Source organism: Myotis myotis, unplaced genomic scaffold (genome assembly GCF_014108235.1).
Source record: "Myotis myotis isolate mMyoMyo1 unplaced genomic scaffold, mMyoMyo1.p scaffold_m19_p_2, whole genome shotgun sequence".
Classification (NCBI taxonomy): domain Eukaryota; kingdom Metazoa; phylum Chordata; class Mammalia; order Chiroptera; family Vespertilionidae; genus Myotis; species Myotis myotis.
This window is the reverse complement of record NW_023416324.1, coordinates 156,953,774-156,980,380: the sequence shown is the minus strand read 5'-3', so window position 1 is coordinate 156,980,380 and position 26,607 is coordinate 156,953,774. Positions and strand designations below refer to the sequence as shown.

The 26,607-nt window shown below is 34.5% G+C and overlaps 1 protein-coding gene across 9 annotated transcripts in view; it reads left to right on the top strand.

Moving 5' to 3' along the window:
• The window catches only part of GSK3B (glycogen synthase kinase 3 beta), a 175,504-nt gene that overhangs the window by 88,265 nt on the left and 60,632 nt on the right, over nt 1-26,607 (top strand). For all 9 annotated transcript variants that reach the window (XM_036348928.1, XM_036348932.1, XM_036348930.1 and 6 more), the window contains 4 exons: nt 6,328-6,438; nt 12,936-13,066; nt 18,323-18,429; nt 23,194-23,291. In XM_036348928.1, coding sequence (XP_036204821.1) covers nt 6,328-6,438; nt 12,936-13,066; nt 18,323-18,429; nt 23,194-23,291 — 447 coding nt within the window. The remainder of the gene's footprint in view (nt 1-6,327; nt 6,439-12,935; nt 13,067-18,322; nt 18,430-23,193; nt 23,292-26,607) is intronic.

Below are 26,607 nucleotides of genomic sequence, written 5' to 3'. Positions count from 1 at the left end.
AGTGTGTGTGTGTGTGTGTTTCATTAATTATGAATTAGGTTGAGCATCTTTCTACATTGTTTTTGGCCATTTGTATGATCATCTGTTCATGCACCTTTTCATTTTTTTATTGGAATGTTAGTCTTTTCCTAGAGATTTTTAAGAGGTATTTGTATTTTAAACAAAAACAAATTAGCCCTTTGTCATGTAGGCAAAAAAAATTTTTGGCCAAATTGTCATTTTAAAAAATTTGGTTCTCTCTTTTTACATTTTTTATGTAATCAAATTGGCATTATTTTTCTTAATAGCTCATAGACATTTTGTCCAGTACTCACCCCCCCCCTCCAGTGCCCCCCAATCCCTCCCCTAGTTTCTCAAGCAAAAGAATATTTGTCTTTTTCCTAATTCACACCCACTTTACTGTTAGTATTATTCCTAGCTCTGGCAAACCTGGCACACCCATCAGAGAAAAGTCATTTATTTTAAAGGGGTTTTTTTGTTTTGTTGGGGTTTTGTTTGTTTGTTTGTTTGTTAGTCCAAGTTCCCTAACCCAATTCTGAGGCAAATCCTGGGCTACCGTGATATTTTGTTAAGTGTTTTATTGTGGGGCTCTCTGATATGCTGCTTTTGCATGCCATCAAATTTTTAGAATTATAGCATGATTCTATTTAAAACTGCAGCCTCAAGCAAATTTGTTTCCTTGACCTCAAAAATCACCTTGGGATGAGAGCATCACAGTAATATCTGTTTTTCAAATGTAGGATGGAGTTATCTGATAGTTGCGTTGTTAGGTGTGATCAGAATTTTGTCATTTAAATTTATTTCTCAGTGAATGGTTTTAGAGTAGAGTTCATGAAGGAGTGGTTCTTGGCAGTTACAGAGTGATTAATAAAAGTGATAATTAGGAAAATCAAACCATTGAGAGAAATCCTCCCTAAATTGCACAGTATGTAATTTTTTGAAGATTTCTGAATAAGACACACTTCATGTACTATAGATTCCTTTTAAAGGATTTGTAGCAGGGACTCCTTACCAAAATTATTAGAAGTCTAATAACTGTTCTTTGAAATTAGTCTTTTTCATTATGTTATTTCAATTATACTTTTATATTTTTCATATTTCATATTTGATTTTTAAAATCTATAGCTAATCTGTAAGTATGTGGGCATTTGTTGATAACCCACAGAGAGATTACATTAAGAAAACAGCAGACCTGAGATATTTCAGATAATTAAAAGTGATGGAAATTAATCCTAGTCCGTTTATCATCTTGAAATGTTAACATTCCCAGTCTCTTGAATTATCTTTGGCACAAATCTCCAAACAAAACTACTTTAGGAAGGTGAAATGTTAGTGTTTCCTCCACTGTGATGATGTTTCATAGGGATATGCACTCTCCACTCAGGATTATTCCTATAGCTATTTAATTCACAGCAGAACATCTGTAAGTTTAACAAGAACATTAAAGAGCAAGGTGTTGTTGAGCCCATTCATTTCAAATCAGTATTGGTGGTAGTATTATTTATTGGTTTTGGTTTTCAGTCTTAGGACCCAATTCGATTTTTTTTTAAGTGATTTGATTTGAATACAAGCACAGAGCTCTGAAGGGAAAGGTAGTTCACAGTGCCTTCACTTATAATGAGACACCTCCAGTGCCTCAGAAAATTAAGACAGTCAAAATGACAGCTTTTAAATGTCAAAGGAGTATTTATAGCATACCTACAAAATGGGCAAACCTCTTCTAGGATTCTAGAGAAAATTGCAAATTTTTGATGAGTAAATGGTGTGAATAACCAGAATTTATTTGAGCAAAAAGATAGGCTTATGTTAATTTGCAAAATAATAGTTCAAATATAATTTGAGCCCTCATGTTTCTCATAGTGTAGTAAATTAGAACATTCAACCTATAGCAGACATAGTTTTATTAACCTTATTTTAATGTGTTCTGATTTATTAATATTATGAATAAAATATACTGCCCAAAAAATGAGTGTCAAATGAAACATGAACTGTATGAAATAGAGTGAAATTATCTTTATTGATATGAGCACAATACTTCTACTGTAACCCAAGTTTTTCATTAACTGCATCTCAGTATTGATTCTTTTGAGTTCAATTTTACCTATCATTTATTTTTCACATGAATTACTGTCAAGCCTTACCTGCCATTCTACATAATAAATTGATATTTTTATTTCATTCATAGGACTTTATATTTATCTTTGTTAAATGTTATATTGTGGGTTTGGTTTAGCATTCCAGACTACAGTGGGGCCTTGACTTACGAGTGTCCCGACTAACAAGTTTTTTGAGATACCAGCTGTCTCTCCGCCGATTTTTTGCATTGAGTTGATAGAGTAATTTGAGTTAACGAGCTCCTTAACGAGCTCGGTCTCGGAACGAATTAAACTCGTAAGTCAAGGCCCCACTGTATTAGATTCTTTAAATTTCTTACTTGGTCTTCCATTCTAAGGCATTTTTCCTAGGTTTGTGTCAGTCTTAGATAGTTGTGTTGAAGTCAAAAATTCTAAACTGACTGCCAAATTCCCTCTTTGATGTGTTTTATTTGGTTAGCATATCCTGTTAATATTTTTTTGAATTAGAATGCTTTTAGTTAAGTCTTGTACTATCTGAATTACCAATCACTGTAACTTACTGCATTACACATTTTTGTTTCACACATTTACATTTATTGCTTAGTCATTGAAGGCATTTACTTTTGCAACTCCTAATAAATGAAATCATTTATGAAAATATTGATTGAGATAAGTGAAGGACAGTTTGTGGCCCTACCTTTTTTGTCCTTGGCATTCATTTTAAATATTTTTCTTCTTCATTTTTGTTATGATTGTTTAGCAAATGAATTAAATCGTAATACATTCTTACACATCTCCGGGTCATTCATAAATATATCATGATTAACTTAGTCAAATGATTTGTTAAAATCAAGAAACCTTGTAATCAAGTAGTTAAAAAAGGATAGCTTTGACGTTTGTGTTAATGACCTTTCCAAAACCCAAGATTCACCATTTCTTGAAATCTATTTGACACAACAATCTTCTTTGACACCACTCTAGCATTCTTTTTATTTATTTTCTTTATTGGACTTCACCTTCACTCGGAACTGGTTGTTGTCTAAATAAATCTTGATCTCTGAAATTTTAAGAGAAGTATTCAGCATTACTCTTGCTACCCTCAGTTTTACATATGATCTCATCGCTTTACAAAAAATAGGGTCATCAGACATTCACTCATCTTACTTACAGTTCTCCTCAGCACCTAATCACTTATTTTAGATGTACGGGAAGGGAAAAAAAAGGTATTGTTCCTTTCTAAAGATTATAATAGTTAAAATTGAGTCTTTTTTATGTGACAGGTAATGTGCCTAAAGAACTTTATATATAGATTATTTCTTATAATCTTAAGACAGTCTTTTAAAGTAGACACCGTCATTAGCATTATTTTGTAGCAAACTGAGGTCTAGAGAAGTTAAGTAACTTGCTCATGGTCCTATAACTTGTAGTAGCATAGTTGGGACTTTGTGTGACTCATACTAACCTTGCCTCTTAATTCATACTTTATCGCTTCTCTGTGTTCTTCTTCCCCTCTTGCTGTGATATTCTAGATGACTAATATAGACATGGGATTCAGCAACAAAGAGATTATTGATCTTGAACAATTCTGGTGTAGTAATGGTGGTGAAATTCAGCGGAGTATGTTTTTTAGAGAGAATGAGTTGAGACAGGTATCAAAATGGATAAAGGACTTAAATGTTAAGACGGGAAACCATAAAAGTATTAGAGGAATCCACTGGCAGCAAAATCTCAGACATATGGCCAAAGTAATATCTTTACTGATTCAGCTTATAGGACAATGGAAACTAAGGAGAAAATAAACAAATGGGACTACATCAAAATAAAAAGCTTCTGCACAGCAAAAGAAACTAACAAAACAAGAAAGCCCACTGCATGGGAGAACATATTTGCCAATGTTATCACTTATAAGGGTTTAATCTCCAAAATTTCTAGGGAACTCATACAACTTAACAAAAGGAAGATAAACAACCCAATCAAAAAATGGGCAAAGGCCGAAATAGACTCTTTTCAAAAGAGGACATACAGAAGGCCAAGAGACATATGAAAACATGCTCAAAGTCACTAGTCATGTGTGAGGTGCAAATCAAAACAACAATGTGGTACTGTCTCACACCTATCAGAATGGCTATCATCAACAAATCAACAAATGACAATTGCTGGCGAGAATGCAGAGAAAAAGGAACCCTCTTGCACTGCTGGTGAGAATGCAGATTGGTGCAGCCACTGTGGAAAACAGTATGGCATTTTCTCAGAAAGTTAAAAATGGAATTTTCATTGGACCCAGTAATCCCAATTCTCGGAATATATTCCAAGAAAACAGAAACACCAATCAGAAAGGATATATGCACCCCTATGTTCACAGCAGCACAATTTACAACAGCTAAGATTTGGAAACAGCCTAAGTGCCCATCAGCAGATGAGTGGATTAAAAAACTGTGGTACATCTACACAATGGAATACTACACGCTGTAAAAAAGAAGGAATTCTTACCATTTGCAACGGCATGGATAGAACTGGAGAACATTATGCTAAGCGAAATAACCAGTCAGAGCAAGATACATATCACATGATCTCACTAATTTTTGGAATATAATGAACATCATAAACTGATGAACAAAAATAGACCCAGAGACATAGAAGCATTGAACAGACTGTCCAACCCATGAGGGACGGCGGTGGATGGGGGGGTGGGGGGGTAAGAGATCAACCAGAGGACTTGTATACATGCATATGAGCATAACCAATGGACACAGACAGTAGGGGTGCGTGTGCTGGGGGGTGGCAACAACCAGGAAGAGGTCAATGGGAGAATACTTTAAACAATAAATAATTTAATTATTTAAAAAAAGAAAAAAGTAAATAGGCAAATGTTTTATTACTACTGGGCTGGTTGAATTACTTAAAGGTGAATTTAATGTGAGACCCAATTAGCACAATTTTAGGTTTGCAGCCATGTTCATCTTTTGGGTATAGTTAGAGAATGTGTGGAAAGCTGCATTTAACCAAAGTTGTGGTTTATCAAACAAGCATGGCATAAGAGGAGGGTATATACTACAGTAGACTGGGCAAACTTTTTCATAAAGGGCCATATAGTAAATATTTATGGTTTTACAGGCTATGTGGTCTCTGTCACAGCTACTCAAGTCTGCCATTGTAGTTCAAAAGTAGCCAGACTTACTTAAGTAAATCAGCATCACTGTGTTCCTATAAAACTTTATTTATAAAAACAGGCAGCTATTGTTTACTGATTCCTGTGACAGACTAAGGAATTTAAGCTGGATGTGAAAAGGAAGAGAGGAGAACATGAAAAAGTAAAGGATAGTGAAAAGGTGGTAAGGTCAAAGATTGCTATCTCACTAAACTGTTTCCTGAGCTATGTTGCACTCTTTGACCCCACATCTTGAAAATGGTTTTCTCTCTGCCTGAAATGGCCCTTTCATATTCAGTTTAGATGTCATCTCTTTTATACCTGCTCCCTTACTTCCTCTGCTGTAGCCACTGACATGTAGAAAGTAATTAATGCTGAAAATTGAAATTCTTCACTTCAGTTTGGTAGGTAAGATGATTTCAAATTGGGAAGACTGGAAGTTTGTTTACCTGCAGATTTTCCCACTCAGTGGCCAATTCTAGACTTGAACACAGCGATTCTCAGCTTTGTTTTCTGCTTCAGTGTACTTATCTGATATTGTTCACATGTTCAGTGTAAGAGTAGCACTCTGTTCCTCTTTCCTACTTGGTACTTAGTTGGAATTCCCTTCTTTCTCTCCAATGATCTTGGATTGGTGTCTTTATGCCACTGAGAATGGATGTTTAAACTTGTGACCTGCAATAAACTTGTGAGTATGGTAACTTGCTGCCTTTTAAGTTATTCTAGCTAGGGCTAGAAATACACTATTGTAGTTCCCAATTCAATACTCACTTTATTGCTATGACACCTTTCCTGATAGGATATGAGGGCATTGATTCTCAAATTAGAAAATGTGAAATTTTGTGGTAGGTGGTATCCTTTAAAATCATATAACCTAAATAATAGCTTGAATGTGATTAAAAATCTTAACGGTATTGAAAAGGTGTGGTAGATTGTTTTTATTATTATGGTTATATTCTGATTTAATTTTGTATAATTAAAATTGAACAGATTCTAATTTTTTAATCTCAATAAATGAATATGTAGAGCATTTACTCTAATTTGAATATTTAAAAACTAGTTTCTAATCTTGTTATTTTCTTTGTTTTTAATAAACTTTTTCAGAAAGATGAGGTCTATCTCAATCTGGTGCTGGACTATGTTCCGGAAACAGTATACAGAGTTGCCAGACACTATAGTCGAGCTAAACAGACGCTTCCTGTGATCTATGTCAAGGTATGTAAAAATGGAGCAATTTTCCATTTTAAAAAGTACTTATCATGAGCCAGGGAGAGGGCTATGTGTTTTAACTACATTATCGCATCTAATACTAAGGGGGGAAAGCTGCAAAGTAGGTATTGCTAGAGCTTCATTAAATTCTTGTAGTTTTAAAGTGTGAAGCCTTTACTTTTTAAACTTTAATGACTCAGGTCTTAAAGATACTTGTCATCTTTCTGACAAGTGAATTTTTCACAGACAATTATGGACTTAATTTTGCTAGGCATAGCACCTTTTTATTTAATTTCTGATATACTTATTGTACCACAGACTGAAATAAGAGCAATCATACCATAAAATTATAAAATATAGTTATAAGTACGATCAGATTCAATGTTTTATTGCCACTTACATATACATTGTGTCTGTAGCTGAAGTTTCAACTTTTGATAATTTTAAATATGCATAGACTCTTTCAAGGTGTTATTTTATTTTTGGTACCTAATACCAATGTTACCTTTTTTATTTTATAGAACTCATGACAGAGTGGCTAGGAATTTATCCAGCATAATTCTGATTAAATAGCCAGTTATTTATATTTCCAATATGTCTTATATATATTTTAAAAATTTATTTGTTAGAATTGGGATCCAAGTAAGGTCCCTATATTGCAACTGGCAGATGTGCTGCTGCTTCTTTTTCTTTTTTAATTGATTTGAGAGAGATCAATTTGTTGTTCTACTTATTAATTGCAACCTTGGCGTATGTGCTTCTTAATGTTTCTTTTAATCTCTCCCTCTTCCCTTTTCCCTTCCCCCTCATTCTCTCTCCCTCTCATTCTCTCCCCAACCCCCCCCCCCCCCCAATTTTCTTTCCCTCTCTCTCTCACTCTCTCTCAACTTTGTTATTAAAGAAACTGGATCATTTGACCTAGTTTTTTGGTCTGGATTTTGTGCTTGGATTATTGCAGTACAATATAGTATATTACTTTTCTCTGTATTTCCTGTAAATTTGATATTAGATAATTTTTTTTGTAGGAATCAAGAGTATTTCATATATAGGTTTGGGTGCTTTCCTAAGGAAGAACATAATATCTTTCTTTTTGTGATGCTTGTAGCCATTGATGATAATTGCCTAAATCCATTAATTCATTAGTGGTCATAAAATGATATTTTAATGTTATTCCTTCTTAATTTATAAGCTAGAATAGTTCCATAAATAGAAACTTTCTATGTCAGCTGTGTCATTACCCTGAGGTACAGTTTATATAAGACAGGCTATGTATTTGATTATTTACCTTTATCAAAATTTATAATAATTTATTGGTTCCATAGCACCCTCCAAAGGTGACCAAGGAGTAATTTGTTGTTGTTGTGTTTGTTTTAAAGCTTCTTAGACAAGTCTTAGTAATCTTTGATAGCTTCATTGCTTTCTATCATGACAGTACTCTAGGTTCATCTTATACATTTCTTCTGCAGAGTTGGAATGAGCCTTTTCTTCAGGGGAACTTACTCTTTTAGTGGGAAATGGTATTCAGAGATCACAGTCTAGATCAGGGGTGGGCAAACTTTTTGACTCGAGGGCCACAATGGGTTCTTAAATTGGACCGGAGGGCCGGAACAAAAGCATGGATGGAGTGTTTGTGTGAACTAATATAAATTCAAAGTAAACATCATTACATAAAAGAGTATGGTCTTTTTTTTCAATAGTTTTATTCATTTCAAACGGGCCGGTTCCGGCCCACGGGCCGTAGTTTGCCCACGGCTGGTCTAGATATTGGGGGTGCTACTTACCATAGAGTTGGTTATTGTTTTTAAGTCTTTTTAGTGGACAGAGCTAGGAAATATGTGGATGATTGTTTTCAAAGATAAATTGCATCTTTTTATTCACCCCAATGATAAATACACTCTGAGTTCATATTGATATTTCTTTCTTTTTTAAATATATTTTTATTGATTTCAGAGAAGAAAGGAAAGGGAGATAAAACATCAGTGAAGAGAAAGGATCATTTGATCAGCTGCCTCCTCCATGCCCCCTACCAGTGATGGAGCCGCAACCTGGGCATGGTGTGCTGACCAGGAATTGAACCCTGACCTCCTGGTCCATAGGTTGATGCTCAATAACTGAGTCACACCAGCTGGGCTATCTTTCTAATTAAATTTTGAGGGACTTAACAATCATCCATCTCTATTTCCTTTTCTTTACACTAAAAATTCCATTTTTTAATGACGGTATAATTACTTACTTGTTCTGTCCCATACTATACATACAGTAGTCTTAGGATAGCAATACCAGCACTACCAATACCAGCTGAAAATAATTTAAGATCTTTTTGCAGCTCTTTTTTATTCCCATGGTACATTCCATTAGATCAGCGGTTCTCAACCTGTGGGTCCCGACCCCTTTGGCAGTCAAACGATCCTTTCACAGGGGTCGCCTAAGACCATCCTGCATATCAGATATTTACATTACAATTCATAACAGTAGCAACATTACAGTTATGAAGTAGCAACGAAAATAATTTTATGGTTGGGTCATAACATGAGGAACTGTATTTAAAGGGCCAGAAGGTTGAGAACCACTGCATTAGATGAACAGTCAAATTTCTCTATTTTAAATAAACAGTGAATAGTTTCTGTCTGTGATTATGTCCTGCTAAGCTTTGTTTAATTTTACTTTTATTATAGATTGTGTTTTAAGCTTTTTTGAAGTTAATTTTCCATCAAAATAGAAAATACCTAGTTCCAAAGTAAAATCTATAAAACAAAATATATGCAGTTTAAGAAGTTTAGGTGTTGTTATCCGTTTCCTCTACCCTATTCCTCACCCCTCCCAGAATTGAATATTCAAAATTTTTAAGTAAATAAATGTACATAATTGTTTTATCACTCCATCTCCTTTTTATGTAAATGGTTATATAATGTATACATTCTTCTACCTTTTAAAATTAAAAATGTAAAAAAATAAATAAAAATGTATTCTGGAGGTAGATAGATAGAGCTATTTTGCCTTTCTTTTTTACAGCTGTTCATTTTAGTCTGTTGCATGGCTGTATCCTAATTTATTCAGCTGGTCACTTGTTAATGGACATACTGTTTTTTCCTTAAGTAACTTTTGCCTTCACAGACCTCACCATTTAATAAGAACTTACTTGGCAAACGTGTTACCAAAATGGCAATTGTAGTTTTTTGTGACTCTTTAACTTTCATGTTTTCTGAGCGAGTTGAGTATGTTTTATGAGTTTATTGCTTCAGACCTCTTTCTTCACCCCTTTTATAGTACTGGTCACTTTATAGTTGTTGATCGTTAGCACCTTTGCTTTTCTGATTAATAGCTTTCATAATTGAGTGTTTAAACATAATTCTAAAACAGATGCCTGGCAAATCATTGATCTTGAAATTTTTTAAGTTAATAAATACATGTTTAAGGATAGGGTCTGGGTACACAAGAGCTGGATGCATTTTTATGAATCATGAATAAAATTGCTATTCTATGAGTTTTAAACAGGTTTAGTAGCACAGAGGTGAGAAGACATTGGACTTGAAGTTAGATTTAATAATTTTGCAACTGGGTTCAGATTGTGTTCAACCTGCTAATGGGCCTCAATATCTCTTGTAAAATTTAGGACAAATGTGTATATCACAGAGTGATTACATAATTAAATAAACAAATGGTGAAACACACTTGATTTTACAGTTGTTGTTAAATCTCAAATTTCAAAATGAACTAGATAATCTGAGTTTCTAAGAGTTTATCATTCTAGTCTTTTTAACTTAGTGATTAAGCTATTTAATAATTATGTTTTTGTACTTTTAGTTAATAGAATAAGAATAAGGCAAATAAAGAAATAGTAATAAAAAGAGGCATATTTACCCAAGACACTGCAGAATATTAAGTATATGATACTGGGCAAATCGCTTAACCTATGTGTCTAAGTTACTTTATATATAAAATAGAAATAATAGTTGTACCTATTACATAAGGGTTAAATGAAATAATACATGTAAAGTTCTTAGAATAATGACCAGTTGTTTATCTTGTTATTGCTTTCTAGTGTGGTAAGCCTCTCAGTTATCCTATAAATACACTTTTCCAGAGTCAAATAAAAAGTCATTCTTTATATTGACTTTTCAAAAGATAAAGTGAAGAGAATGGGAGATGAATGAATATAGTAAAAAGATACTTTAACCTTATTTAAACTCTTAAGCAAATTTAACAAAGAAAACATTTTTTTTTCCTGTTGATTCTTGCTGACCTAGACATCATTGTCTTTAGTAAATTAATGTCTATGAACTCAATATCTCATGGGGACTTTTTTTTTTTTTTGTAGTGGCAGTGAATTAAACTCTTAAAATTCTGAAAGTAAGCTTTAGGACTTGGAGGTTGATGCTGTGAACAATGATACAATATTAGAATTATGAAGCTTTTAAAAAGTTACATGAATGACCTGGCTGGTGTTACTCAGTTGGTTGGAGCAATGTCCTGAGCACTGAAAGGTTGCAAGTTGAATTCCTTGTCAGGGCACATACCAGGTTGCGGGTCCAATCCCCAATTGGGGTGCATAAGGGATGCAGCCTATCGATGTTTCTCTCTCACATCGATGTCCTTCAGTTTCTCCCTCTCTCCTTCCCTCCCTCTCGCTTCTTCTTTCGCTAAAAATCAGTGGGAAACATGTCCTTGCGTGAGGATTTTTTTTTTTTAGTTATATAAATATCTAAATTCCTTAATTCTAACTTTGGTGACAAAATGTTGACCTAATTGAAGATCTTATTTATACATTTTTACATTATGCTTCATTTTAAAGAAGCATTAAACTTTTCCAGCTGTAGTTCAGTATAATGTTAAGGATGCACTGAAATTACCTGTCCGCAGTTTTCATCATGGCCTGTTGGAAAGAAAGCAGGTGTCATGTTAACTTGAATTAATGTCTTAACAGTAGCCTCTAAATATGATGCCTTGTGACAATGCTCTATCTGAACTTTAATTATCGTTTTTGTTGTTTTTTATCAAGTCACTGGTATCTTTGTGTTGAATCATTTCAAAAGTCTTTCTAAGGTGTAGCCAGAAAAATTTAAAGTGAACCAGAACATGGACCTTAGGATAAACAGGAGGTTTAAGATACACTTGACCCTTTAATGCAGGGGTTAAGGGTGCTGACACTCTCCCCTACTTCCACTTCCAGTCAAAAATCCACCTCTATCTTTTGACTCCCCCAAAACTTAACTAATAGCCTACTATTGACTAGAAGCCTTACTGATAATGTAGTTGATTAATACATATTTTGAATGTTATATGTATAATATACTATATTCTTACAATAAGGTAATCTAGAAAAAAAAAGTTAGTAAGGAAATCAAATGCAAATACATTTACAGTACTACACTGCATTTATTGATACTCTTAAGTTTGCATCATCTGTTTATTTAAGATTTATCATCTGATAAATTGTCTTTCAGTACCTGTAACATTATTTTCTTGTATGATCCAAAACATTATAGATATTATATGTATTACTAACACTAAGCATAAATATTGAAAAGATAATATGAAAAAGAAGTTCAATTTATTTACAGTTATAACAATACATGCATTGAAAATAAAGAAGCAACAATATGATAACTTTATGGTAACCTCGTGTTATAGATGTGATTGCTTCACAGTAGTAAGGAAATCTCCCCCCAAAATTATTTAATATATTTGTTGAACAAAATCCATATATAAGTGGACCCATGCAGTTCAAACCCATGTTGTTCAAGAGTCAGCTGTACTCACTTTCTTTATAAAGTCCCTCTCTTCCTCAGTCAAGAGTCTGATTCTTTCTTCCATGCAGATCCAGTTTCTTGGTGCTTTTTTTCCCCAAGTAAAATTTGAACAAATATTCTTTTAAATTATGTCAGTAGTCAGCTAGGATCTGTTTTTAAATGGCATTTTAAAGTCTACTTATTTTTAAGGATATTAATAGGAAGCATAGTGATGCTATTAAATGGGGTCACTGATATCTTGATAGATCACTGATTATAGATTTTCTCAGTTCACATGTGAATTTTTTCAGTCCTCTGCATCGATAACCTCTGGGACTGACATCTCAGAAAATTATTATTCTAAAGATGAAACTGCAAATACTTTTAAAGAATGATGAACTTAAAAACTGAAGACTTGGCTTTTGGTCTAAACTTTCTTATTAGTCACATGATTTGAAATATCCCTCTGAGCTTTTTATCCATTTGAAAAAAACACATCTTGGATTTGTTTTGAAATCTTAGTAAAATAAAAAATTATAAGGCACATTGTAAAATTTTCTTTTTTAAGTTAGTAGAGGATGGTGTAAATATATTATATGGTTAATGAAACTTTAATTAGCTAATGAACATAGAAATGACATGCAACTTGTTAAAGGAAGATTGAGTACTAATAATCCCCAGCATTTCACCTTATCTGTTACTTTATTTACTCGCTTAAGGATTCTGATTGTTTGGGAGAGAAACTATTCAATTAATTTTTGCTATTTTTTCCAGTTGTATATGTATCAGCTGTTTCGAAGTTTAGCCTATATTCATTCCTTTGGAATCTGCCATCGGGATATTAAACCACAGAACCTCTTGTTGGACCCTGATACAGCTGTATTAAAACTCTGTGACTTTGGAAGGTAAGCTAGCTCTCTTTTCTTCTCCCTTCCCTCCTTTCCCACCTCACCTTTACACTCCATATGCTTTTAAAAAATTATATTTCTTTTATAATGTCAGTCTAAAAATACTGTAATGCTTATTCAGGGACTATAGACTAGTGCAGCTTCAGGTAGTTTGGGTAAATTCTGTCAGAATTATAAATGGATATTATCATCTAGCAATTTAATTCTTAAGAATTATTCCCTTAGAAATACAAAATAGTGTATGTACAGGGATTTTGTCACAGCATTGTTTATCAGTGTCTGTCAGTAAGAAAATGACCAGATAAATAATGGCATGAGGTTGCTCCTTATAAATTGAAAAGGAATGATCTCTGAGAAATTCTAAACTTAAAAAGCAAGGGCAAGCCTTGGCCAGTGTGACTCAGTTGGTTGGAGCATCATCCCATACACGAAAGGTGGTGGATTCTATTCCTGGTCAGGGCATCTGCCTAGCTTGCGGGTTTGATACAAGTCAGGCCATGTATGGAAGGCAACTGATTGATGTTTCTCTCTCTCTCTCTCTCTCTCTCTCTCTCTCTCTCTCTCTCTCTCTCATCAATAAACATCCTTGGGTGAGGATTTTTTAAAAAGCAAGGTCAAGAATATATATATAGAAATAAAACTGTCCTTATTCGCAGATGACATGATATTGTACATAAAAAACCCTAAAGACTCCATCAAAAAACTATTAGACTTAATACATGAATTTGGCAATGTATTAAATAAATTAAATACTGAATTTGGCAATGTAGCAGGATAAAAAATTAACCCCAAGAAATCTATGGCATTTCTGTACACCAATAATGAACTTACAGAAAGAGAGACTAAAAAATCAATCCCATTTACCATCATACCAAAAAAATTAAGATACCTAGGAATAAACTTAACTAAAGAGGCAAAAGACCTCTACTCAGAAAACTACAGGACGTTGAAAAAAGTGATAGAGGAAGACATAAACAGATGGAAGAACATACCATGTTCATGGATTGGTTGAATCAACATCATTAAAATGTCCATACTACCCAAAGCAATCTATAAATTCAACGCACTTCCCATTAAAATACCAACAACATATTTCACAGACCTAGAACGAACACTCCAAAAATTCATCTGGAATAAAAAAAGACCCCGAATAGCTGCAGCGATCCTGAGAAAGAAGAACAAAGTAGGTGGGATCTCAATACCATATATCAAGCTGTATTACAAAGCCACTGTTCTCAAAACTGCCTGGTACTGGCACAAAAACAGACATATAGATCAATGGAATAGAATAGAGAACCCAGAAATCGACCTGAACCAATATGCTCAATTAATATTTGACAAAGTAGGCAAGAACATACAATGGAGTCAAGATAGTCTCTTCAATAAATGTTGTTGGAAAAATTGGACAGATACATGCAAAAAAATGAAACTAGACCACCAACTTACACAAAAATAAACTAAAAATGGATAAAGGACTTAAATGTTAGACGGGAAACCATAAAAATACTAGAGGAATCCAAAGGCAACAAAATCTCAGACATATGCTGAAGCAATTTCTTCACCTATACATCTCCTAGGGCATTGGAAACTAAAGAGAAAATAAACAAATGGGACTACATCAAAATAAAAAGCTTCTGCACAGCAAAAGAAACCATCAACAAAATAAGAAAGCCCACTGCATGGGAGAACATATTTGCCAATGTTATCACTGATAAGGGTTTAATCTCCAACACTTATAGGGAACTCATACAACTTAACAAAAGGAAGATAAACAGTCCAATCAAAAAATGGGCAAGGGACCTAAATAGACACCTTTCAAAAGAGGACATTCAGAAAGCCAAGAGACATATGAAAACGTGCTCAAAGTCACTAATCATTGGAGAGATGCAAATCAAAACAACAATGAGGTACCACCTCACACCTGTCAAGAGTGGCTATCATCAACAAATCAACAAAGGACAAGTGCTGGTGAGGATGCGGAGAAAAGGGAACACTCGTGCACTGCTGGTGGGAATGCAGACTGTTGCAGCCACAGTGGAGAACAGTATGGAGTTTCCTCAAAAAACTAAAAATGGAACTCCCATTTGACCCAGTGATCCCACTGCTAGGAATATATCCCAAACCAGAAACACCAATCAGAAAGGATATATGCATCCCTATGTTCACAGCAGCACAATTTACCATAGCTAAGATTTGGAAACAGCCTAAGTGCCCATCAACGGATGAATGGATTAGAAAACTGTGGTACATACACACACTGGAATACTATGCTGCTGTAAAAAAGAAGGAATTCTTACCATTTGCAACAGCATGGATGGAACTGCAGAGCATTATGCTAAGTGAAATAAGCCAGTCAATGAAAGAAAAATACCACATGATCTCACTAAATTATAGATAATAAAGACCATTATAAACTGATTAACAAAAATAGATACAGAGGCAGAGCAGCATTAAACAGACTGTCAAACTACAGCAGGAAGGCTGGGGAGGGTCCGGGTAGGGGGTAAGAGATCAACCCAAGGACTTGTATGCATGCATATAAGCATAATCAATGGACACAAGACACTGGGGGGTAGGAGAGGCTGAGGAAATGTCGGGGGGGGGGGAGGGGAAGGAGAAAAATGTACTATTTGTAATATTTTAAGCAATAAAAAAAGAATATATATATATATATATATACATATTATACTCCCTTTTTAAATTAACTAATTAACTAATTTTTAAGAAGTTATTATGTATTACTGTATATCTTTTTAACTTCAGAGTTAACCTCAATTGAAAGGTGAAGTAGAAGTTCTAGTAGCTGTATTTTCTTCCTTTTCCTCTGTAATTTAGTCTGTTATTCTTCCTTCTTTTCTGCAAATTTCAGTGCACTTTATCTTTTCTTAAATTCATCCCTTGGTGTAATAAACTGTGTAATAAGACTTCATCCTTTCTTTCTCCATAATATTCAGCATCTTGTGCCTCTGATATACCCTGCCAACATGAAACCAACCCTATATTCCCATGAAACTTGGGCAGTTAACCTACTACCTCCTCTCTAGTGTAATCACCTCGAGCAATGCATTTCTCCCCATCCCTAAAACATCTCCACAGAACTGGGAATCTAATTTTTCATTCTCACACAGTTTACTTTTTAACTCAGCTCTTTATAGATATTGACCCACTAATACCTATATTCCTACATCTTTATATCAACCAATAGTTTAAAGTTTAGTTTTAATATAGGATGTATTTTCCACAGGCTATCTCTTCAGAGAGTCATAACAAACACATCTGCTCTGCTGTGAGTTAATCCTTCTTAGTCTCACAAAGGTGTTCTCTTCCAGACCATTCCTTTTTTTACAGTTTCCTAATTTCAGACACCTATTATGGGACCCAATTCATTTTGCAGGTATAACTCTGTCCCTTTAACTATCAGAAAAGGGTGAAGGATATTAAATCAGAACTCATTTGATGTTTTAAAGCACTACTATTATCTGTAGGACAAACTGCCCAAATCATATGAGTTTTATTTTTATGTGGTATCTTACCCCCTGAGAGTGACTAATTAGTATGGACTGTAAAAAGACTAAGAGACATCAAGTTTAATAGAGGTCCTCTTTTCACCATAGTGTCAACACTTTTGCTGTTGTTCATTCTGTTGGCACATAGAAATCACTTTGTTCTGATGTATTTAAAATAGGGATTTCACTTAAATGGTAATAGCTCATTTTCAATAGATCTGATAACAAAGCTGGCTTTTTTGTTTTTAACAGTTGGTTTGGGCAAGTAGACTTTAGGATATAGTTTAGATCCTTAGTGCCAGGTTGATGGTGACTTGAACAAAACAGTATGACTCTTGTTAGTAAATCTTTACTAGATGAAGTAGGGCCTGGAAGTAGGTGAAGGGCTAGTTGGGCTTTCTTAGGACTATATGTGACCACTATATTGAATGCTCAATCCTTAAAGGGCAGGAAGTTACAGCCAGCGTTACCTGAAAAGAAAGAAGGTAACTCCATCAAGTAGTGAAGAAATCTAGAGGCTGTGGAGTTTCCAATCTTAACTTCTTTATCTAATAGTAAATTTCTGACTATAAACTTAGAATCTGTCTTGTTAATTAAAGAAATTATAAAGTAGAAAAGTCTTATCAGTTAGTGCTGAAAAGTGTCACAATTTTTATGCAGCCTAAAAACAGGGATTATAATATGTATTAACTTATAAAATGGTTGCTTTGTGTCAGTTACTTGTGGAGAATGTCAAAAAATAAACTGTCTGTGACCTTCAAAACTTGTGATATAGGAAGAATAGGTTAAGGTCAAAGTTATCATGAATCACAAATAAATGAAAGAAAAGGAAGCTCAAACTTTGAAAACCTTGTGACCACTTTCATTTCTACTCTGTACCTTTGCCTCAAATTTTTCTTACCTTTCTTGTTACTCACTTTTTATTTTTATTTTGTTCGTATTCATTTCCTGTATTTATCTTTGTTATTATTGCATGTCAAAATAGTTAGCTTCTACAGCAATTTATTTCAGTGTGTCTTCAAGTTAATCTTGCGAGACATCTCAAAAGAAACTGATTTTAATTTATTGTAATGTTTAAAATACATGCCACAAAGCTTTGGAAGGAAAGTTGGATTAAGAGGACATGTAAACTCAGGACAGCAGAGTTATAATGCATAGGCTGTGAATAATCTCTGCTCTTAAGAAGTGAGCCTCTCTTTTTCAATGGGTATTGAATGTTTAGATAGTTAATAAATTGACTAAGATGGTGGAAAAATAGATTGGGTCTGTAAATCTCAGGATATTCACTCCACTCTGAAATCAAATTATAAAAGAGTAGCAAATTTCTTACCCTTAAAAAGACATTGGATAAAAAGTATTCATTCTTATATTTTATAATCCATTACTATGCTTTTTGGTGGGGATGGATACTTCTTACTTTTCAACTCTTCCTTTGTATTTCAGGGGTGGAATTTAGGGAACCAGAGGATCAGAAGAAATTAAGCATTTATCCTTCTATGACTTTTTATCTCTTTTTCCTTAGGTGACAGTTGACAAATGTAGTCTTTAAAAATTACTATTATTTTTAAAATTAATATATTGCTAAAATTATGTTTCTTTTGTCTGAAATAGTTATGGTTCATATTTTCTTTTTCATGCATGACATGATTGGAATTACATGAATCTTAGATAAACATTTAGTTTTGTGCATGATAGCAGTTTTAAGGTTTAGATTGTTTTTAATTTTCCTGCTTTTTATTTTTGTTAGTGCAAAGCAGCTGGTCCGAGGAGAACCCAATGTTTCGTATATCTGTTCTCGGTACTATAGGGCACCAGAGTTGATCTTTGGAGCCACTGATTATACCTCTAGTATAGGTAAGTACCGAATCTGAATATAAATGGCTTGTAACTATTAATTGAATCTTGTTTTCAGTAATTTAGTATTAGTAATCTATACTTTCACTTAAATATAAAGATGGTTATACCCTAAAATGTGTTTTTTCTTAACGGTTGGTATGCAAAAATGTGTATAGTATTTAAAATTTTAAATACATGTATTATTTACTTTTAGGTTTCATGGATTTTTCAAATAAGTAATAAAGTTATTTATGATTGCATGATTTCTTTAAGATTACCTCTGTTTTTAACTTAAACTTTCAAATAAATCCTAAGTATACATTTTCTTTCCTTTTTGTTTCTTTTAAATTCCTCTGAAATACTTCTGATCAACAGTTGGAGAATTTGCATTCATTGTTTATCATGAAAGTAATGGAATGACCATATTGTTGATATCCTACTAATTGAGCTGTCTCAATTAGCTCTTTAATTTTAATTTAGATATTTATAAAATAACTCTGACCTTTTTTAAAAATACATTTTTATTGATTTCAGAGAGGAAGGGAAAGGGAGAGAGAGAATCATCAATGATGAGAGAAGAGAAAATCATTGATTGACTGCTCCTGGACGTCCCCTACTAGGAATCGAGCCTGCAACCTGGGCATGTGCCCTTGACCGGAATCGAACCTGGGACTCTTAAGTCTGCAGGCCAGTGCTCTACCTATTGAGCCAACCCAGCTAGGGCTCTTTTTCTTTAGTAGTTTGGCTAAACCAGCCGTGGGCAAACTATGGCCCATGCCCGTTTGAAATGAATAAAACTAAAAAAAAAAAAAGACCGTACCCTTTTATGTAATGATGTTTACTTTGAATTTATATTAGTTCACACAAACACTCCATCCATGCTTTTGTTCCGGCCCTCCGGTCCAGTTTAAGAACCCATTGTGGCCCTCGAGTCAAAAAGTTTGCCCACCCCTGGGCTAAACCCACTAAGTCTGTAGAAGTTTTCATGAAAGATTTTTAGTGACAGAAGGAACTGAATAGAGATAGTTTCCTCCAATCTTTACTAACCTTCTCTTCTATCTTATTTTTGCCCATTAGTAGGAGTGAGCATGGAGAGTATGATTATGTGGACATGAATAGGAAGCTAAGGAAGAAGATGCAACCTTAGGCTATGTGCAAGTGGAGGTCAAAGTTATTTTATTGTTATATATTATTTCAGAAGAGAATTCCTTAGTCAAAAACAGAAACAAAAGCTTACAAGTACCAAGCAAACAAACAATAAAACCCAAACTTCAGTAACAGAAATCTAGGAAAAACCTAGAACTTGGACAAGTTTTGTCTTTTGATACAAGTAGAAATTCTCGGATATGAACAAAGACCACTAAACAAAAATACACCACCAATTTTATAATGTCAAAAGGCAAAATGCCAAGGGAGCAGCAGTTTTACCCACCATTTCTTTCACACCACCAGTGCAAATATGCACACAGTGAAGAATGCAGATAGCATCTTAGTATTCTTTTGAAAGTAGCTTTGCCCTTCAGGAACAATGAAAAGGTTGGCGGAGGGGGGGGAGCGCGGCTGGGCTCAATAGACCATACTTGAGACCTGTGACACTGAAGGATAGAGAGTATAATTGTGTTTTTGTGTGATATGTAATACTCAAAAGTTTCACCACGGCTATGTTATATGACATGTTAAGGAGCACATAAGGATATTTTGGTTTAGTAGAACTAGATTTGAGTCCCAGATTTATTACTACTTAGCTAAGCTATAAAGTGGAGATTACTAACATTTCTGCATACCTCTTTGAGTGGCTAATGATTTAATAAAACATTAGTGAAAGGACTATAGAAGTGTAAGGTACTATTCTTTTTGTGGTATTTGCTAACTTGACTCTCCCAGAGACCAAATTTCAGCACTTTATTTTTGGAGATGTCATTGTATTTTCCAGCTGCTTTGTATTTTATTCAGGTATACACCAATCATCTGCATACCAGGTATTGGGATGAGTTGTGCCTAGGTAAATGCAATTTGCTTTTTTCAGAAAGTTATGACTACATCTTCTGACACATTAAGGCATGTTTATATAAACATTTGACCCTCTTAAGTGCATTACTTCTATAAGTGTCCATGTGCCCAGAAGTTCTCTGGAATCTTCTCAGACAAAAAAAGGACAGTGTAGTCTGTTTTCTCTATTCGAAACCAATTCTCTGGATGTTTGGAGTACCTGTTTTCCAGTAGCCTCCTTTGCATGGCTAAAGCCAGATTCTAACTTCTGACTTTCTAGGCTTGGGACTCACCATTATGCCACCGACTTAAGCCTGAGGCCTTTTAAACCCTAACAAGCCTATATTTGGACTCCCTTTTTATACTTAGGCCACTTGCCTCTTAACACACTATAATATTTGTAAACAGACAAAAACAAAATTATTTAGAAGTGTACTAATACAAGTACATTCTAGAAATATTTTAAACGATGTTTAAAGTGAAAGAGTAGCTGGTTCTGACTAGTTTATTGTCATATTTGGATGTAACTAGAGCTAAGACTGATAGCTCTGATTATATTGTCTTACTAAGAAATGGTAGAATGAAAACAAATGGCTGCTTTAAGATAAGGAATAGGCTTACAGACCTGTGAAGAAATAGGTATTCTGTGATGATAGTGACATTGGAATTGGGATCCAGGCCTACTTCTGCTATTCAGTAGCTTTATCTTGGACAAATCTTGGACTTACTTCCTTATCTGTGAAGTAAGTTTGTAGAACTAGATACCCTTGAAAGATTGCTTTTACCATGAATTAAAGTATGAAACAGAATACTGTTTTGGCTTAAACTCCAAATAACCAGAAAATTCAGTGCCAAAGCACTTTACTTTTTTGTGCCTTTTATTTAGTTCTGTTTTATTCTTTTGGAGAATGTCATCCATTTGTCCTCTGAAGTAATAAGAGCAGAAGAGATTTTGGTGTCTGCCAGAAAGTGAATGATAAATATCTTGATTTTAGTAATTTGCCTGAGTTAACATGTATTGAAGACCACTAGTATAATTGCCATCTGAATATTTTGATTTAATCTTCTGTGACAACCACTAAGCAATAGTATTCCTTAATGTTTTACTCCTTGTCTCCCATATTTATACCTTGAATCATGCCTAAGAAAGTGTTTCCCATTTTTGTTTTATGAAAGTGTAATTATTTCCCTGCAATTTTTCTAGACTTGTTTTCTGAGGTGAATTCTGTATTACAGAGGAAAGAAGTTAATGCATATTACCTTTCATCTAATTAGCTGGGGAAAGGGATATTTTTAAACCTAGATCAAAATAAATCATTTACATTAATGAAGAGATACATTTTCCCACTTGATTTTAAGAGTTAGTATTACTATAGGCTTTGAGTAAAGTAAACATTTCCTAGCAGATCTTCATATTTGCTTTATTTAACAATTACCTAATATATCAAGGAGGGCTGGTTTTGGTCTATGGTTGCAAAATAGGTGTCTTTGTTGTCATTACTTGAAACTGGACAAAATCAACTTGAATTTCTTAAATGAATTTTATCAATTCTCTCTTCATAGTGCATCTTACCACATCAGACCTCTTAAATTATTTGTTGTCCTGTGCCATTTTACTATTCTTCCTCCCTGCTGGTAGATGGGAAAGCCCAGCAATGATTATGTTCATCTGTCTAAAGCACTTGATTGTTGGTTTATACAAAACCCAGCAATCTCAGGCATCCAGAAACTGAAAATTAGCTTAACCTTGAAGGAAGACTTAATGGTGGGTTATACGTAGAGTGACCATATAATTTATCTTCCCATTTGGTAATACTTTTAAAAGGAAGTATATGCTGTTAGTAATTATTCCAGGGCAATAGATTTAAACCAGGACCCTTTGGGGTAAGCCAGATGTATGCTTTAAGTTATGTTTTAATTTATTAATTACATTTTTAGCAGTTTTTTCCCTCGGGGATTAAGGTTTCCACTTGACTTAAAAATGAATTATTTTGTGCTATAACTGGTTTGGCTCAGTGGCTAGAGGGTCAGCCTGTGGACTGAAGGGTCCCAGGTTCAGTTCCGGTCAAGGGCATGTACCTTGGTTGCGGGCACATCCCCAGTGGGGGGTGTGCAGGAGGCAGCTGGCCGATGTTTCTCTCTCATCGATGTTTCCAACTCTATTCCTCTCCTTTCCTCTCTGTAAAAAATCAAGAAAATATATTAAAAAAATGAATTATTTTGTTATTTCTGAAATAAAGTATATTCTTCTGTTTTTACATTTTAAAATGGTAATATGTTTAAGGAGGTTTTTTTCTATCAATATTACAACATAAAAGTCAAAATAGTCCTAAATTTTTTTTCTCAGAACTTGCATTGACTTAAAACTCTGTGAACAGGATCTTGAACTCTAGATTGTTGCTACGCTGTGCTTACAGAGATTGTGCAGAGATTGTGTCACTTGCCTTATTTTTAACTATGATAAGTAGCTAATTTTGCCCTATGTTTTGGTACTGTAATTACCTGTCTTGGTTGTGGAAGACTCTGACACCTGATATTTGATAATAAATAGACTTTACCTTTTGGGGGAATATTATGATTGGTCTTGATTTCCCCTTTAGTAAGTTTAACACTTAATTTTTAAAATGCATTAAGAATAATTTGATGACTTTTTTCCTTTGTTCTAGATTGTACAGTCTTTTGCTTGTGATTTTTTCTGTGATCAAAGTAAAATTAAATAATTTATACAAATATTTTTCAACTCAACTTAAGCTACACGGTATTAATCAGCCTTTGTTTTGTTTTTCTCTTCAGACGTATGGTCTGCAGGCTGTGTGCTGGCTGAACTGTTGCTAGGACAACCAATATTTCCAGGGGACAGTGGTGTGGATCAATTGGTGGAAATAATCAAGGTGAGGTTGAATTGGAATTTTGAATTGGATGGAATTTTGCTACTATATTCTAAGAATGCATCACACACACACACACACGGAAGACTTAAAAAATATGGAGAAGGTGATTCAAGATCACATAGCAAGTTCTGCTATAGAGGAAGTGTAAGAACACAGCCTTTTGGGCTCTGAGTTATTCTTCTGTTGGATGATCCTGGAAAAGCCATTTTGGATTTTTGATGCAAAGAAGGGATATCTCTGTTAATTAAAGTACTTAAAACTAGAAGATGACTAAATGTATATAAAGTGAATAAAAACAAGCCATGTCTGTTTTTTCTAACCATGTACTCTCCCTTCCTGGTACTTTGCTGAATACATAGGAGATGCTCGTATCTATTCAATATATAAATATTCATAAAGTGGAAGACTGAATATCTACACGTATGAGGACACAGATAAAAACAGAATTTTGATCATAGGTTTAATGTTATTTTTTATGTCTGTCAACACTTTCATTAACAACACCAGATTCAAAATATTATAACTTGGGAATTAATGTTTATCTTAAGAACAGTAGGGGTGAGATTATAATTGAATTTTTAAATGTAAATTTTAAAAGCTTTTAATATTTGAGCTCTTAAAGAATTTCCCACCCTTCTTTTTAAAAAATCTAAAATGTATGTATTGAGATCACTTGATGGATTCATTCTAAGGTTACGGGTTGGCAAAAGCAGCAACTCCTACTGACTTTATTATTGACTAGAGGCCCTGGTGTACGAATTCATGTACCATGGGGTCCCTCAGCCTGGCCTGCGGGATCAGGCCAAAACTGGCTCTCCACATCCCCTGAGGGGTCCCGGATTGCAAGAGGAAGCAGGCTGGGCCAAGGGACCTCCACCGGTGCACAGTTGGGGCCAGGGAGGGATGTAGGAGGTTGGCCAGCCAGGGAGGGGCCACGGGAGGGCTCTAGGGCATGTCTGGCCTGTCTTGCTCAGTCCTGATCAGCCAGACCCCAGCAGCAAGCTAACCTACCTGTCTGAGCATCTGCCCCCTGGTGGTCAGTGCACGTCATAGCAAGCAGTTGAGCAGCCTTAGCATATCATTAGCATATTATGCTTTGATTGGTGGAACGGACAACCAGACTCTTAGCATATTAGGCCTTTATTATATAGGATTTTCTAAATGTTTCTTAGAAGTGAAAAATTGAAAAATCTCCTTAGAGGTCATAGTCCAGTCCTCCATCCAACGCCAGAAACTTCTTAGTTACATTCCTAACAGATGTTTTTTCAGTATTTTCTTGAATACTTCAAGCTTCTGATGGCTACTTTCTGTGTCTGCACAGCTTGAGTTCAGTTTTATTGTATTGAGCCATAAGTCCTTGGTAGCTTTTACCAGGTGTACACAGGACGGTAATTAAATTACAGTGGGGCCTTGACTTACGAGTTTAATTCGTTCCGTGATGGAGCTCGTAACTCAAATTACTCGTATGTCAAATCAATTTTCACCATTACAATGAACTGAATGCTGGGCTGATGTTGTGGCGTTCACTGTGACGTTCGCTGCGCCAACTAGCAGTCGGGTATCTGAAACTGGCTCGTAACCTGAATTTTAGCTCACAACTCAAAGCAAAAATTGGCCAAGAGACGACTCGTTAGTCGGGACACTCGTAAGTCAAGGCCCCACTGTACTTTGAAATCCTTGTACTTCATTTTATAAAAATGTTACTTTTGATAAGGTGATTTTGTTAGATATCAGTTTATGCAAGAGTGGTTGAAAAGATCAGTGTGTATTCAAGAATCTTCTTTGCTGTCCATGTAATTTCTTATGGCTTGTACCTGAGACCACTAAGATATTTACACTCGTTATTTGAATAACTACCTCTTACCTTTGTTCAACAGTTGTCCTTCCTTCTGGATTCCCATACTATACTCAAATCTAAATTCAAATATTTTAATCTTTTTGTTTCCTTAAAACCTATGTATTCCCCATTATCCAGATTAATACTCTAATGCAGGCATTGGCAAACTTTTCCTTTAAAGGGCTAGATAAAATATGTCAGGCTTTGTGGGCTAAAATGCAAATCATAGAGAGCTATAAGGAGAGAACATAAATTTCCACCGATCTTTTTATTGATGAAATTCAAAGTATAGTAATAACTAAGTACAATTTTTTTGTAAGACAGTTTGCTATTTAATATAATGGAGTTCTTTTTGTGGACTGTATCATTTAGTTGGGATTAAAGTTAGTGTTCACTATCATCAAATTGATTGCAAATGATTATCCAGAACCCATTAATATTTCTTAAATGTTAGGGTTTTTAAAAAGTGACAACAAACTAAAGGAAACAGCCCCTAAATCTTGTCATGAATATACAGGGGATTGGCAAAAATAGGTTTATAATTATAATATAAATCTACACTGATAAAAGAGAAACATGCAAATTGGTGTCACTGCTACGCCCACCAGCCAATCAGAATGACTATGCAAATTAACCCAACAAAGCTGGCGGTTAATTTGCATATGCGGGTGCTGAGCGAAGACTGAAGGCTCTGGCCAGAGTGAAGACTGGAGAAGCCAAGCCTCACTGTGGCTGGATTAAAGGCCTGGGTCCCGGGTACCAGAGGAAAACCGGTGCCGGCAGCCAGGGGAAGGAAGGCCTGTTGCACGAATCTCTTCGTGCAACAGGCCTCTAGTAGATAATAATACAAATAACTATAAACCTACTTTTGCCAGCCCCAGTACAAATTAGTTTGACATATCTTTGTGTTTCATCTAAAATAGTCAAGGTTATTATGGTGGATCTTTGCTTTTAAGTACAGCTCAACCTTATTTTTACCGTATTTTTTAGCAAACACTTTGAGATTATCAGTTATCTCTGTATTATGGTTTGTTCAGCACCTGTGTGCCTATACTCTCCTTTTCCAGCTTAACATTTTCACTCTCAAGTAGTCTCAGAGAGATCAAAGATATTAATTAAATCAGAGTTTAATAAGTATAAAATACTGTTTTCCTAAGTTTTTGATAGATCGGTGACGTTATCTTTGCCAACATGCATTTGGAGTTTAATTATATGTTACCTGGTGACATTTCTTCTGCTGTCATATTATAGAGCTCTTGTGTTATTAACAGATTGCAAGGACAACATATTAAACTTTTTTCTATTTTTCACTCCCCAGAATGTGTATGTACACACCATTACATCTAGTGGTACTGATTTTTACTTGTAATATATATCATGTGTAATATATAAACAAAATATTTGATTGCTTAATTCATCCTTATATTATTTAAAATTTTCTGTGTTTATTACTAACTAGAAAAAGCAACTTTTAATAGC